The 16,510-nt window shown below is 27.3% G+C and overlaps 1 protein-coding gene across 1 annotated transcript; it reads right to left on the bottom strand.

Annotated features, from left to right (window-relative positions):
- Window positions 1–15,041: 15,041 nt before the first annotated feature.
- LOC119667133 (serine/arginine-rich splicing factor 4-like) lies at window positions 15,042–15,767 on the bottom strand. Its single transcript, XM_038076421.1, has one exon. The coding sequence runs from the start codon at window positions 15,765–15,767 to the stop codon at window positions 15,042–15,044; it is 726 nt and encodes a 241-aa protein (XP_037932349.1).
- Between the last annotated feature and the right edge of the window lie 743 nt (window positions 15,768–16,510).

Raw genomic sequence — 16,510 nt, 5'->3', positions numbered from 1 at the left:
GGTTGTAATTACAATTTAATTTTATATGATTTTTAATTTATTTTAAAATTTAACATATTATATATGTTTTTATTTTATGTTAACCATAATGATTTTTTAAAAATTAATTATTTTAATAACAAATTTCAGTACATACTTATATTTTAAATTAAAAACATTATACGAATAAGTAGCTTCATTTATAATCATATATCATCTATTTTTATTTTTTGATTATATTTAAATAGTTAATATAAACTATAAACAATCGTACCATAAACACACACACCGACTTTTGTCAAGAAAATTTAGAAATTAAATGGAATTGCAAAAACTATGAATTCCTTGACCAGTTACAGAAGCGATTTCTTAATTGACAGCTTTTACAATCATAAGCAAGTCCTCTCAAAATCGGATGACGATGTCCATGTGAACGTTCACGAGAGCGGCTACGTGAACACCTATGAGTTCTTAATAGAGATACACAATGACACGAACGACAACTACGATGATGTTGATGTTTCTTTGCTCTTTTTTTAAGCAAATCATTATACAGATTTGTCATCATATCATACTCACTATCATCTGAACTCAAGTTGGAATCGCTTTCCTGTGTTCCTTCGGTATTTCCTAAACTGACTCGTAATTGATGTACGGCTTTATTTAGTAGTTCTTGAGCCTCGAGGGCTTTCCAAATAGCATCATTAAGAAAATTTAATGTTGTTATGTGGACGGTAATGTTATTGCCTTCTTTTTCAATACTCGTATTTGCATTGACTGAACCTTGTGATGTTTGTGGCTGCTCTTCTAAATCTATACAGTCGATCGTTATTGCTGTATTTTGCACTGAATCAGTTGCTGTATGTTTTCCAGACATCTTCACTATATCTCTGTTTATATTATACTACAATACAAAATGTTATTAATATAAGTTTATACTATTTCTTTCTTTTTCTTTTCAACATTTGTTTAATACTTTGTTTAACACAAACAAAATATTTTTATTTTTTGCTCTCAATCTCACTTTTTGTGAGATATCCACCTATCAAATTTTTCTCTTAACATTTACTCTTTACTCAAAAGTTTTTAATAATAAATTTTGTTCATCATATATACTTATATAAGTTAAACCCACTTTACCTTCCATGTATATCAGAGATACTTTTCAACTGAAAGCCTCGTCATCTCGTCTCTCGCGATCTAAATTTGTGCAAGGCATACGAAAACGTACTGAGTTTTCGTATGCCGCTCTCATTTGGGTTCAACTACAACTACCGGCATTAATTAATTATACTAATGGCACCAGCTGTTTGTAAACAAATCTAAATACATTTAAACAATATAGTGAAATTCATTATTTACCTACGAATTTGCACATGTGATGAAATAGCTGAACTTATCTTTCAAATCCAATTTTCGAGGCACAGTCAGAGCAGTTAAGGTTCAGTGCTAGTGACTTAACAGTCAATACAAAATTTTCAACAAAATAAATCAAAAAAATTTTTATATCGAATAAATTATTTAAATATTGTTAAAATATTAACAATATTTTATTAAAAATATTAAACATATTTATTTATATATGCAGTTTTTAATATCAAAAACTACAAAATTGTGTTCAGATGATGTGCATAAGTGTAAGACCCAATATTAAATTATTTATATTAAATATATCAAATATAAATAATTATTAATATTTAGCATAAATAATTTATATGAAATAAAATATCTGAAATTATTTGAAGATATATACTTCTACTCTCCAAAAAATTGTGTTCTGTTAATGTGCTTAAGTGAACGATCTACATATGTCAAAACTCCCCATGAAGTGTTGCCTCTTAATATAGTAATTTTAAAATATTATGTAAATATTTATATAAAAAAAATATATTTTATAAAAAAAAATTGCAATTTATGTTAGTGATTTTATATATTATTTGATAAGTATTTAAAATATATCAAATCCAAATAAAAAATCCAAAAACTTACTCCAAAAATATAGTAAAATATATTACATATTATATATGTTAAAATATATTCATATTTAATTGAAAAGTCTTCACATTTGAAAGTGATTAACTATGAAATTTTGAAATTTAAATAAAACGATTTTATTTTATAAAAACCAAAATTACAGTTTAAAATTAAAAATTTTTAAATCAAGATTTTTACCATCATCAAGAACTTGTGTTATCACCATAGATTTAAAAATATATATATAAAAGTATGTGGTAAAAATAATTAAATTACAAAATTAATCTAAACAAATGATGAAACAATACTTCATCAAATTACAATTGTTTTTTATCCATCTACAATACTCATATTCTGCAAAATTAATGTACGATTGTGAAATATTATATATCCATTAAACATGTGTTCCAAATCATAAACATAATCACTAATCCTATCTTGATATTTAATTGGTAAGTTAGTTTTTATTTTTATATTACTTTTTAAAGAGTTAAGTTTTCTTAAGAAGAAGAGTATACTTATTAAAACAAATGCTATTTTATTAATATTAAATATCTATGTATATTCACTATAGGCCTCAGTGAATCCCTTGGGATCGCCGGTATAACATAACCGAACCTATATTAAATAAGAAAATATAAAATTATTTTAGGATCGATCCCTTAGGATCGCCGGTATAACCTTACCTAATCTATAGGTATATTAAATAAAAAAATATAAAATAATTTTGCAGTAAAGAAATAGTGTATAATATATAGTTATGACTAAAAGTAGCTAAGATATTGTCGCCTGCGTTACATCCCAAAGAGAAAAGTTTATCTGAAGTGACAGAATGTCGTCCCTAACTGAAATAGAACAACTTGAGGAAACTCTAAATTATGAGTGCAGTATCTATACAATTTATATTTATTATGATTTTATTTATGACAACCCTATCATATACTATATATGTAATATTAAAACGCAGGGTTGTAATTACAATTTAATTTTATTTGATTTTTGATTTATTTTAAATTTTTGATTTATTTTTATGTTCTTATTTTATGTTAAACATAATGATTTTTTAACAAAATATTATTTTAATAACAAATTTCAATACATATTAAAATTTTAAATTAAAAATATGACACGAATAAGTTGCTTTACTTATAATCAAACATCATCAATTTTTATTTTTTGATTATATATTAAATAGTTAATATAATAAATCGTACCACAAACATATATACCACCTTTTAAAAAGAAAATTTAGAAATTAAATGGAATTGCAAAAACCTCAGCACTTATGAATTTCGTACACAGTTAAAGAAGCAATTTCATAATTGACAGCTTTTACAATCACAAGAAAATCTCTTCAGAATGGGATGACGATGTCTATGTGACCGTTCACGAGAGCGACTACGTGAACATCTATGAGTTCTTAAAGGACATTCACAATGACTCGAACGAGAACTACGTTGATGTTGATGTTTCTTTGCTCTTCTTTTAAGCAAATTATTATACAGATCTGTCATTATATCATAATCACTATCATCTGAACTCAAGTTGGAATCTGTTTCATTATGAGCCTGCCCTTCATCTCTATCCTCTAATCTGCTTTGAAATCGTAGGTCACCATTCTGTAATTGTACATTGTTCTCCTGATGGTCGTTTTCGTGTGTTCTTTCGGTATTTCCTAAATTGCCTCGTAATTGTTCTATAGCATTATTTAGTGATTCTTGAGCCTCGAGGGCTTTCTGAATAGCATCATCAAGAAAATTTAATGCTGTTAGGTTGCCGGTTATGTTATTGCCTTTATTTGCAATACTCGTATTTGCATTTACTGAACCTTGTGATGTTTGTGGCTGCTCTTCTAAATCTATAAAATCTATCGTTCCTGCTGTATTTTGCACGGAGTCAGTTGCTGTATTTTTTCCAGACATCTTCACTATATCTCTGTTTATATTATACTACAATACAAAATGTTATTAATATAAGTTTATACTCTTTCTTTTATAAATATTTGTTGAATACTCAGAGACCAATTTTTGTTAAACACACAAAATGTTTTTATTTTTTCTCTCAATCTCACTTTTTGTGAGATATCCACCTATCAAATTTTTCTCTTAGCACTTACTCTTTATTCAAAAGTTTTTAATAACAAATTTTGTTCATCATATATACATACCATATATAAGTTAAATCCACTTTACCTTCCATGTATATCAGAGATACTTTTCAACTGAAACTCTCGTCATCGACCTAAATTTGTGCAAGGCATACGAAAACGTACTGAGTACCGCCTCTCTCATTTGGGTTCAACTACAAATACCGGCATTAATTAATTATACTAATGGCACCAGCTGTTTGTAAACAAATCTAAATACATTTAAACAATATAGTGAAATTCATTATTTACCTACGAATTTGCACATGTGATGAAATAGCTGAACTTATCTTTCAAATCCAATTTTCGAGACACAGTCAGAGCAGTTAAGGTTCAGTGCTAGTGACTTAACTAGTCAATACAAAATTTTCAACAAAATAAATCAAAAAATATTTTATATTGAATAAATTATTTAAATATTGTTAAAATATTAACAATATTTTATTAAAAATATTAAACATATTTATTTATTTATGCAGTTTTTAATATCAAAAACTACAAAATTGTGTTCAGATGATGTGCATAAGTGTAAGACCCATTATTAAATTATTTATATTAAATATATCAAATATAAATAATTATTAATATTTAGCATAAATAATTTATATGAAATAAAATATCTGAAATTATTTGAAGATATAAACTTCTACTCTCCAAGAAATTGTGTTCTGTTAATGTGCTTAAGTGAACGATCTACATATGTCAAAACTCCCCATGAAGTGTTATACCTCTTAATATAGTAATTTTAAAATATTATTTAAATATTTATATAAAAAAAATATATTTTATAAAAAAAAATTGCAATTTATGTTAGTGATTTTATATATTATTTGATAAGTATTTAAAATATATCAAATCCAAATAAAAAATCCAAAAACGTACTCCAAAAATATAGTAAAATATATTACATATTATATATGTTAAAATATATTCATATTTAATTGAAAAGTCTTCACATTTGAAAGTGATTAACTATGAAATTTTGAAATTTAAATAAAACGATTTTATTTTATAAAAACCAAAATTACAGTTTAAAATTAAAAATTATTAAATCAAGATTTATAATTTCTTCATGAACTTGTGTTTTCAACATAGATTTGAAAATATACATATACAAGTATGTGGTAAAAATAATCACATTACAAAATTAATCTAAACAAATGATGAAACAACACTTCATCCAATTAAAATTGTTTTTTACAAAATCATCCATCTACAATACTCATATTCTGCAAAATTAGTGTACGATTGTGAAAGATTATACCTATATCCATTAAACATGAGTTCCAAATCATAAACATAATCACTAATCCTATCTTGATATTTAATTGGTAAGTTAGTTTTTATTTTTATATTACTTTTCAAAGAGTTAAGTTTTCATAAGAAGAAGAGTATACTTATTAAAACAAATGCTATTTTTTTAATATTAAATATATATGTATATTCACTATAGGCCTAAGTGAATCCCTTGGGATCGCCGGTATAACATAACCGAACCTATATATTAAATAAGAAAATATAAAATTATTTTAGGATCGATCCCTTAGGATCGCCGGTATAACCTTACCTAATCTATAGGTATATTAAATAAAAAAATATAAAATAATTTTGCAGTAAAGAAATAGTGTATATAGTTATGACTAAAAGTAGCTAAGATATTGTCGCCTGCGTTACATCCCAAAGAGAAAAGTTTATCTGAAGTGACAGAATGTCGTCCCTAACTGAAATGGAACAACTTGAGGAAACTCTAAGTTATGAGTGCAGTATCTATACAATTTATATTTATTATGATTTTATTTATGACAACCCTATCATATACTATATATGTAATATTAAAACGCAGGGTTGTAATTACAATTTAATTTCATTTGATTTTTGATTTATTTTAAATTTTTGATTTATTTTTATGTTCTTATTTTATGTTAAACATAATGATTTTTTAACAAAATATTATTTTAATAACAAATTTCAATACATATTAAAATTTTAAATTAAAAATATGACACGAATAAGTTGCTTTATTTATAATCAAACATCATCAATTTTTATTTTTTGATTATATATTAAATAGTTAATATAATAAATCGTACCACAAACATATACCACCTTTTAAAAAGAAAATTTAGAAATTAAATGGAATTGCAAAAACCTCAGCACTTATGAATTCCGTTCACAGTTAGAGAAGCAATTTGTTGATTGACAGCAATCACAAGAAAATCCTTTCAGAATGGGATGACGATGTCTATGTGACCGTTCACGAGAGCGGCTACGTGAACATCTATGAGTTCTTAGAGATTCACAATGACTCGAACGAGAACTACGATGATGTTGATGTTTCTTTGCTCTTCTTTTAAGCAAATTATTATACAGATCTGTCATCATATCATAATCACTATCATCTGAACTCAAGTTGGAATCTGTTTCATTATGAACCTGCCCTTCATCTCTATGCTCTAATCTTCTTTGAAATCGTAGGTCACCATTCTGTAATTGTACATTGTTCTCCTGATGGTCGTTTTTCTGTGTTCTTTCGGTATTTCCTAAATTGCCTCGTAATTGTTCTATAGCATTATTAAGTGATTCTTGAGCCTCGAGGGCTTTCTGAATAGCATCATCAAGAAAATTTAATGCTGTTAGGTTGCCGGGTATGTTATTGCCTTTATTTGCAATACTGGTATTTGCATTCACTGAACCTTGTGATGTTTGTGGCTGCTCTTCTAAATCTATAAAGTCTATCGTTCCTGCTGTATTTTTCACAGAGTCAGTTGCTGTATTTTTTCCAGACATCTTCACTATATCTCTGTTTATATTATACTACAATACAATATGTTATTAATATAAATTTATACTCTTTTTTTTATAAATATTTGTTGAATACTCAGAGACCAATTTTTTGTTAAACACACAAAATGTTTTTATTTTTTCTCTCAATCTCACTTTTTGTGAGATATCCACCTATCAAATTTTTCTCTTAGCATTTACTCTTTATTCAAAAGTTTTTAATAACAAATTTTATTCATCATATATACATACCATATATAAGTTAAATTCACTTTGCCTTCCATGTATATCAGAGATACTTTTCAACTGAAACTCTCGTCAGCGACCTAAATTTGTGCAAGGCATACGAAAACGTACTGAGTTTTCGTATGCCGCTCTCATTTGGGTTCAACTACAAATACCGGCATTAATTAATTATACTAATGGCACCAGCTGTTTGTAAACAAATCTAAATACATTTAAACAATATCGTGAAATTCATTATTTACCTACGAATTTGCACATGTGATGAAATAGCTGAACTTATCTTTCAAATTAAATTTTCGAGACACGGTCAGAGCAGTTAAGGTTCAGTGCTAGTGACTTAACAGTCAATACAAAATTTTCAACAAAATAAATCAAAAAATATTTTATATTGAATAAATTTTTAAATATTGTTAAAATATTAACAATATTTTATTAAAAATATTAAACATATTTATATATTTATGCAGTTTTTAATATCAAAAACTACAAAATTGTGTTCAGATGATGTGCATAAGTGTAAGACCCATTATTTAATTATTTATATTAAATATATCACATATAAATAATTATTAATATTTAGCATAAATAATTTATATGAAATAAAATATCTGAAATTATTTGAAGATATAAACTTCTACTCTCCAAGAAATTGTGTTCTGTTAATGTGCTTAAGTGAACGACCTATGAATAAAATCCCCATGAAATGTTATACCTGTTAATATATGTAATATATATATAACAAAAAAAATGTTTTACATGAAAAAAAATTACTATTTATGTTAGTGATTTTATATATTATTTGAAAACTATTTAAGATATTTAAGAACCCACAAACATTCTCTAGAAAAATAGTATGTTGTTAAATAATTTGTATATTTAATTTAAAAGTCTTCATATATAAAAGTAATTAAATTATGAAAACTTTGAAATTTAAAAAAAAATTTTTATTTTTTAGAAACAAAAACTAGAGTTTAAAATTAAAAATTATTAAATCAAGATTTATAATTTCTTCATGAACTTGTGTTTTTAACATAGATTGAAAAAAATATATATAAAAATATGTGGTAAAAATAATTACATTACAAAATGAATCAGAATAGAAGATGAAACAACACTTCGTCAAATTACAATTGTTTTTCACCAAATCATCCATCTACAATACTCATATTCTGCAGAATTAGTGTACGATTGTGAAATATTATATTTATATTATATATATTATACATCCAAACATGAGTTCCAAACCAGGTTTAAATATAATCACAAATTCTAACTTAATATTTCATTGGTAAGTTAGTTCTTATTTTCATATTAGTTTATAAAGAGGTAGGTACGTTTTATATTAAATATATATATCCACTATTTGCCTAAGTGGATCCCTTGGGATCGCCGATGTAACCTAACCTAATCTATAGGTATATCAAGTAAAAAAATATAAAATAATTTTGCTGTGAAAAAATAGTGTATATAATTATGACTAAAAATAGCTGAGATATTATAACTTGAGTTACATCCCAACAAGAAGAGTTTATCTGAGGTAAAGAATGTCGTCCCTAACTGAAATGAAATGAGACAAATAGTTATATTATTTCTGACTATATAGATTTTATGTGGGTCTATGGAAGAATAGTGAACCCTAAAGTCCTATATCTAGTTTTAATACTGCGATATCAGACTTTCTGTCGTTCCTTCAAAAAGATGTATATTTTCCATTTGGTTAGAGCAAAAATAAAAGCAAAAATATAAGCCATCATCAACGTGCAAATACAAATGGCAACATCATCTGTTAGCCTTGTGCGATTTTCTTAGCTTAATGGAAGATTATAACGCGATCTCATTAGATCTTAGGGAATTTTTAGAATATAACACCCTGCTTACCTTAATGATTTTACTAACACGTTGTTGAATCTTAGTTATAACACAGCACTCCTCTCCATATATCTCATTTCCAATTATTCCAATCGTATGCTCACTTCTTGAGGTTCACCTCTTGAATGTTTTATAAGCTAATATAAGCAAATATTTTTTTAAGATACAATAAATGTTATTTAATGTGTCAATCATTTGGTAATTCTCCAGAAAAAAAGTCAGAAAAGTGTCATCCCTACCACACCTTTCTATAACTTCTTTTCTATCAAACATCAGAAAAATAAACTATTTATGTAAACAAAAATTATCACTGATCCTTATGCAGATATGAGATTACAAGCAATATTGAGACATTCTCTTCAGAATTTATTTAGAATTTCTGTTAAACCAATTAAAAGATTATAATCATTCCCCTAAATAATGGGCCAAATAATAAATTCTTTCGAAACCTTGTCGTAATCTTATAGGCATTAATACTATTTCAATACAGTTCAACCTAAAATTTTAATTAGACAAAATATAAATAAATTCTTCTTAATTTATTTAAAATACTATTTTTGTTAAGAGAAGGATTCCCAAAATTTTTATAAGGAAATTATGCTGTCTACTATATTAATGTTATAGAGTAGAGAGGTAGCTTACAGGCTCGTAGCATAGTCTCTTTTTAATCGAGTATCAGTTAAAGAAATTTAAATATTAAAATTAAGTTTAAGAACACTTCAAATATAAAAACTGGGAGTATTAGGTAATATTCTTATTAATTAATTTCTGTTTTGTTTGTTGGTTGCAGTGGCAGGTCATCAAAGACCTTTCCATGTACCTCAATTAGTGATTTTTCGACGCTCTGCTACCACATTCCTCACAAGAAACCATAAAAAAGAAGAATATAGACTAAATCCAACCGGTCAAATATAGATAATCTTATGTCTTTCGAATTTACCAATGAACAGTTGATAAGCCGTCAAAGTAATATCTCCCTAAAAACCTATTTCTTCTGGTCGCCAAAGCTGGTTATTCACAGAAAAAATGATTAATGGTTTGATATTCCTACAGGTTTCTACAATTCCTACAGTGAGGATTATGAGGAGTGCACAGTTTATCTGCATGAACTCCTATACACCTATGACCAGAAAGTATTATAATCAGGTTTGCAGTATTCACACGATCCCTTTTGAAAAGTTTCCAAAGTCCAGCTTTATTGTAGATGGACCATGTTAACCTGAAAGTTGATTATGAAGATATTATAATCATAATATGTAAATTTCAATTAATTGTTTTATATTTTTCATACGTTTATAATTTATATACTACAAGAAATCTACGATATGGCCTGAATCGTATATGTTTTTTTATTAATACAAATATTTTTAGTAGAAGACCAAACATTTCTGATGAAAATAACAGAAAAATGTATATATTTTCTAAACACCAAAAACTTTAATGAAAATACATAAATTATGTTTTCATATAATACCTATACTTCATTTCTAACTTGACCAGAAATTAGGAAGTTATTCTAATCAATAATTTGCGATAGCTTTCTTCATATGCACAAACTATTTGAGGTTGTCCAAACTAAATATAAATTTGTATGACCATCGCAGAGCTGGAAAGGATTTCACAACAACACGAAACGATGTCGACTGCAACTGAGAGAGAGAATGAATTTACAACGTGGAAAACAATGGCCAACACGTATCTCATTTTGATTCGCTTGGGTCGGGAAAATAAAATTAGATAAGAAAGCTCGCAACTATAAAAGCAGCGCGAACCGCTACATGTTTATCAGTTCGTGAATCCACTGATTGTTGTATTAACAGCAAGGAATTCTAAATTTGGAAAAATTTACGTTTAAGCATTTATAAAATTTAATGCAATCTATAAGCAAGAAAATGTCTGAAATGGAAATCGAACAAAACACAGCAAAGACGGCTGAAGCTACCGAGACCCTTAACGATAAGGACAACAATGAAACCCAAACTCCTGAAGTTGGCAAAAGGAATAAGAAATCCATGAAATCCGTTAAAAAGACTATTAGAAAGGCTTACAAGGCACAATGGGAATTGAATATGGCAATAGAGGAGTTAAATGAAATATTGATGCAATATTGTGATGATACTGAGGGTGTTTTCTATTCAATGCCGCGTAGATTTAGAAAACGGATTTCAAGTACAAACTCAAGCTCATCTTCTACAAGTTCAAGCGAATCCGATGAAGAGGAAACCTTTACCAATTCCAACTCAAAGGAACAACACCACACGAAATCCAGAGGAGTTCCATGTGATAAGTCTTCAGCACAAAAAGATGATCCTACTAAATCATCGAAATCTAAATGCTGTCCTGAAAGAGATTTTGAAAATCATAGAGATTTCCATTTCAATTTTAACTATGGCCGTTTTCCAACAACAGGATTTGGACCATCTATGAGCCATAGGGAAATGGGATTTCCACATACTCGTAATTTTGGCCCGTTATTTATGAATGGCCCACGACATCCATTTGGTTTTCATCACCAACAATTTATGGGCAGACCTGGCGGACTTGGCGGACCATGTGGAGGTTTTGGTCGATTTTAATGGAAAACTCTTTGGTTAAAGGAAACCAAATGAATTATCGATGTAGACAAAATTATCATAACTACGAAGTATACATCAACCTAATATATAAAGAAAAAATAATAAAAAAATAAAAATAAATTATTAAGTTAAATTTTATTGAATTATTAAGCAAAAAAAAATATTTCAAAACATATATTAATAAAAATAATTAAAAAAAAAATAAAATAAAATGTTTTTCATTTATTCTAAATCTTATTACAAAGCATTATTCAGTTGTATTTATAATTTTTCATATATAGAGTTTAATAATATTTTAACTTTGGACAAAGGATACTACGGCTTTCAGACCAATTAAATCAAGTTACTCATATTCTTCAGTTTTAGTGTATCTTTTTTTCCAATAAAAATTTTTAAAAAAAATATTTTTAAAAAGGTTTGAAGTCAGAAGATACCTATCTATATTAGATAAATATACAACATTATAGAGAAATGGGAAGTACGTTTTTTTCTTATTTTATATGTGCTAAGATCTATTCCACCTATAAAAATTTTAAAAAATTAAATGTACATTATATTTTATAGATTGTGCGAAAATACGATATCTTCCTCACAGATAAAAAGATCTCATAAGTAAATAGTCTACTATCTAAGAAATTATATGTGGAATAAAATTTACGAAAGATTTGTTTTTTCTACAAATTAAAAGAATTTACGTTGTTTAATATATATATGTATTATAATATATATTCGCCTCTTGCATTGTTTAATGCAAAACATAAGACTACCTATAAATAAATGAAAGTTAGAGTAAAAAATTTATATATAATCGTGAATACCCTCTTAAATAGCGAGCTACGACCCTCAGGTCGAACACCCGCTTTTGGCGACACCTCATTGTTGTATATTACATCGTCGGTTAACACGTTTAAATCGATTATATTAAAATGACCATTCTAAATATTTCTATCTAGTTAGCTATGAACTAGAGATATACATAACATATATTGAATAATAAACATATGTTTTCCAATAATCATACCACGTATGATTTCCAAAACAGCTATATGGTCTATTATAAAATCTATAGATTTAAGCCTATTATTTCTTTTATTTATTGTCTATCTATATTTAAATAGAATACAAACATTTGTAGTTATCTTGTAGTTATCCATCGAATAAACTGTTCTAACATAAGAATTATACTAATGAAAATACTAACAAAAAAACCAAATGATAATGACACTTTCTATAGAAATACTCTTTCCTCCACTGAATAGATTAAGGTTCTAACCTTAAGTAATAAATAGATTCTAATTATTTTGAGTATCTCTTACTAATTTTGCGATTAAGCGTTATATAAATATGCCCACTTTGACTTAAGTGGCTAAGTTCTTTATTAAACTTCCTCTCTGTCAGAATAATCGGTAAAATAAACTTTTGAAATAAATATAATATTATAAATAAAAATCCAATATTTTAAGCAACGAGAATCATATATTAAAACCTATTAATCCTTAACGTAAAATATAAAATGAGAAAATAATTTCCCGGTCAGAAATAGATCCCACGGAACAGTTAATTCACGTCTCAAATTGTGGTATCATTGTGGACCAACACAATTGGGTACGTTACGTCTTTATGTGTGATAGACTGCCACTCATTAAATGAAAAATAGTTAACACCCCAATGAGATATTACAGGTAGTACCAAAATTCTTCTGAAGTCTAAATATAATATTAAATAATCTATACCATTGGCATCCAATGGAAGTCCCTATGCGACTTTATTTTCTTATTAAAAATTTGGATATAGTTATTATAAGAAAATTGTTTTCCTTTAATATTCAAAAATGTTACAAATACGAGTATGTAAATCTGCTCAAAAAATGAAACTATATCTTAATGTGGAACCGATACTGCATTATAATTCAAATGTACCTCCAGATGTTTTTTTAAGACTAGCTGCAATAACATAAGTGAAGCTAATAAATTATTTGTCTGACAGTTAATCATATAAAAAAAAAATTTAAATAAATAAAACCCAAGCTTTGTTTTTAATATTTTTATTAATAATTAAGTATCTTTCTCTTAAATAATAATTTTTTTTTTATAATATATATGTTGAAGAAGTGTATACGACTTGTTTTTAAATATTTTTATTTAAATGTTTGCAACAAAATTTATTTAAATAAATTTTTATTTTTAACCGTTACTTTTCAAAAATTTTTAACCTTGTTTTTGTTTTAAATTGTTTAACGATTTTTTTTAAACATTTGTATTAATTTTTATATATATATATTTTTAATAATTTTTATTTATATATTTTGAATAATTTTTATTTATATACTTGTAATCATTTATTTAAATGATTAAATTTAAAATTTAATAAACATAATTAAATGTTTTTATAAATTTTTGTTTAAATATTTCTATTAATTATTAAATTATTAAATAATTTTAGAGGTACCATATTTTTTTTTTTATATAATAATTTTTTAAAATTTGCTTTTCAAATTCTGCTTTTAGTTTATAAAATAACATTTTTTTCTTTAAATAAAATTATTTTTCTAATAATTTTATGTTTATATACCGTTTTTATTTTATATTTTATTTTAATTTAACTACTTTTATTATTTAAGACTGAAAAGTTTTCGGAAATTCTCATTTAAAATTCGCGCGCTGTATATTTTTCGATATTTTAAGTTTATGTAGTTTGGCAGCACTGTCCTTAATTACTATGCCAAAAATGAGCGCGATCTGTCAGACAGTTCGTTTACGGCAGCTGTTGAAACCAGTTCACCTCAGTAGTGCGTTGCGAAATGTCTTCGACGGTCGTACGACCGTCCTGGAAGGCTTTGTACCACTCATAAACTTGAGTTTTCGATAAAACTGATTCCCCATAAGCCTTTTGTAGCATTCGCAACGATTCTGCACACGAAATTTCGTTCGAAACACAAAATTTGATGCAAACTCTTTGTTCAATATTTTTTTCCATTGTTTTTTTCGCAACGCACTACTGAGGTGAACTGGTTTCAACAGCTGCCGTAAACGAACTGTCTGACAGATCGCGCTCATTTTTGGCATAGTAATTGTCCTTAATTTCTGCCAAACTACATAAACTTAAAATATCGAAAAATATACAGCGCGCGAATTTTAAATGAGAATTTCCGAAAACTTTTCGGTCTTAATGTATTATAATTATTATAATTGTATTTTCTATTCATATTTATACATATTTAGTATTTATTTATTTAATTTATTTATATATATATATATATTATATTATATTATTATATATATTATATTATTATTATTATTTTGAATTAATTAATTTTTTATTTTAACTTTTAATTTTTTTGTTTAATTTAATTTTATTTTTATTTTTTTTTGTTTGTATTTTACCAACTTCTTTTTAATTCCTTCATTTCATATTTATTAAAAATTATACGATTATATATTATATTATATTATACTTTTTTCTAAAAATATTCAATTATAGGCAAGTGTGCGCCAATCTTGGAATCGTTGCAAACATTGGTCATATGAACGAGTTTTCGATTGACTACGTGAACGACTACGCGAATGCATTCTAGTATGGTGGCGTCCATGTGAACGCCCACGAGAGTGACCGCGAGAATGTCCACGCGACCGACCACGAGAATGTCCACGAGAATGACCGCGTGAACGACCACGGGAACGTTCACGAGATCTGGATCGATCATCCCGATGATGACGGCGACTGCAATGGCTGTGTTTATTTCTACCGTCATGTTTTTTATGTTTATTAAGCTTATCACGCCCATGCTCCATCACAGCTACAATTTCACAATCACTAGAACTTGAGTTGGAACTAGAGCTGGAACTGGAACTGGAACTAGAATTAGAAGTATGATCAAAATTAGAAACAGTTGCTTTATTTTGATTTCGCCTTTTATGACCTCTAGAACTACATCGTTGACGTCCACCATGATGGCACCTTTTTATGTCCTTGGACTTATTTAACAATTGCTTCACAGCCTTGTTCAGCATATGTTGTGCTTCGTGTGCTCTTTTCATCGCTTCCTGAAGGAAATGTAAAGCAGCTTGATTTACTGGACTTACATGGTTTACGGCTTCAGTTATTTGTGCCTGGCGCGTACCTGAGTTCTCCACGTTCGGCATGACTGCAGCTGCGACAGCTGGAGAAGATTCAATTGACTTACTTTCTGTTGACATCGCTTCAAACAAAATCAATCTGTGCTATTTCACAATTGTAGTAAATTTCTTTTCAAAATAAATGCAGAATAATCACTTTTATTCACAAAAAGCACAGTAAGTCAACTAACGACGCTTCCAACTCAGCAGATGCCTTTTATACTTTCTCCGCACCCTGCTTTGTACTCAATCCAATAGAGCGACATTCGGAAAATGTTTCTCTCGGTCAACAAAGAATTTTATTTATTTTTGTCTGGCACTCACACATTGAAAAAGTATCTACAACGCTTCCACTGGCGTCGCCGGTTGTTTGTAAACAAATCGAAAGATACTTTTTTTGATAACAATAAATTTCGCACTTGTTTTGTTTGTTATGTAACTTCGTAGCAACTAAATAATAATGAAGTCGAAGCTATAGGGCTTCACATAGATTAAAATGTAATTATGATAAAATATTTTACCTATGACGAAATACTTTTATTTTAAAATATTGACTCATTCATACAATTTTCAAATGTCGGTGGAAAATGATTGATAATGTTTTTCTTTAAATTTCACTGTTTTTTTCAGTCACGTACCCCACTTTTATCTAAATCCAGACGTCCAGAACTTTCGATACAATTTTCATATCAGTGCACATAATTTGCAATTGCATAAATTTATGAAATTGAAATCGTTTTCCACAGCAGTTGATACAGTTCTTGAGCGCTACATGCTTTGAGCTCATCTACTTAATTCATTGCACAAGTTAAAGTTTATTGCAT

The sequence above is a fragment of the Teleopsis dalmanni genome, chromosome 1 (genome assembly GCF_002237135.1).
Source record: "Teleopsis dalmanni isolate 2A chromosome 1, ASM223713v2, whole genome shotgun sequence".
Lineage (NCBI taxonomy): Eukaryota > Metazoa > Arthropoda > Insecta > Diptera > Diopsidae > Teleopsis > Teleopsis dalmanni.
Note: the sequence above shows the minus strand (reverse complement) of the source record. Positions and strands in the feature narration are given on the sequence as shown.

What these genes read in the sequence shown, in the direction of transcription:
- LOC119667133 (XM_038076421.1), bottom strand. Translation starts at nt 15,767, where the DNA reads ATGTCAACAGAAAGTAAGTCAATTGAATCTTCTCCAGCTGTCGCAGCT.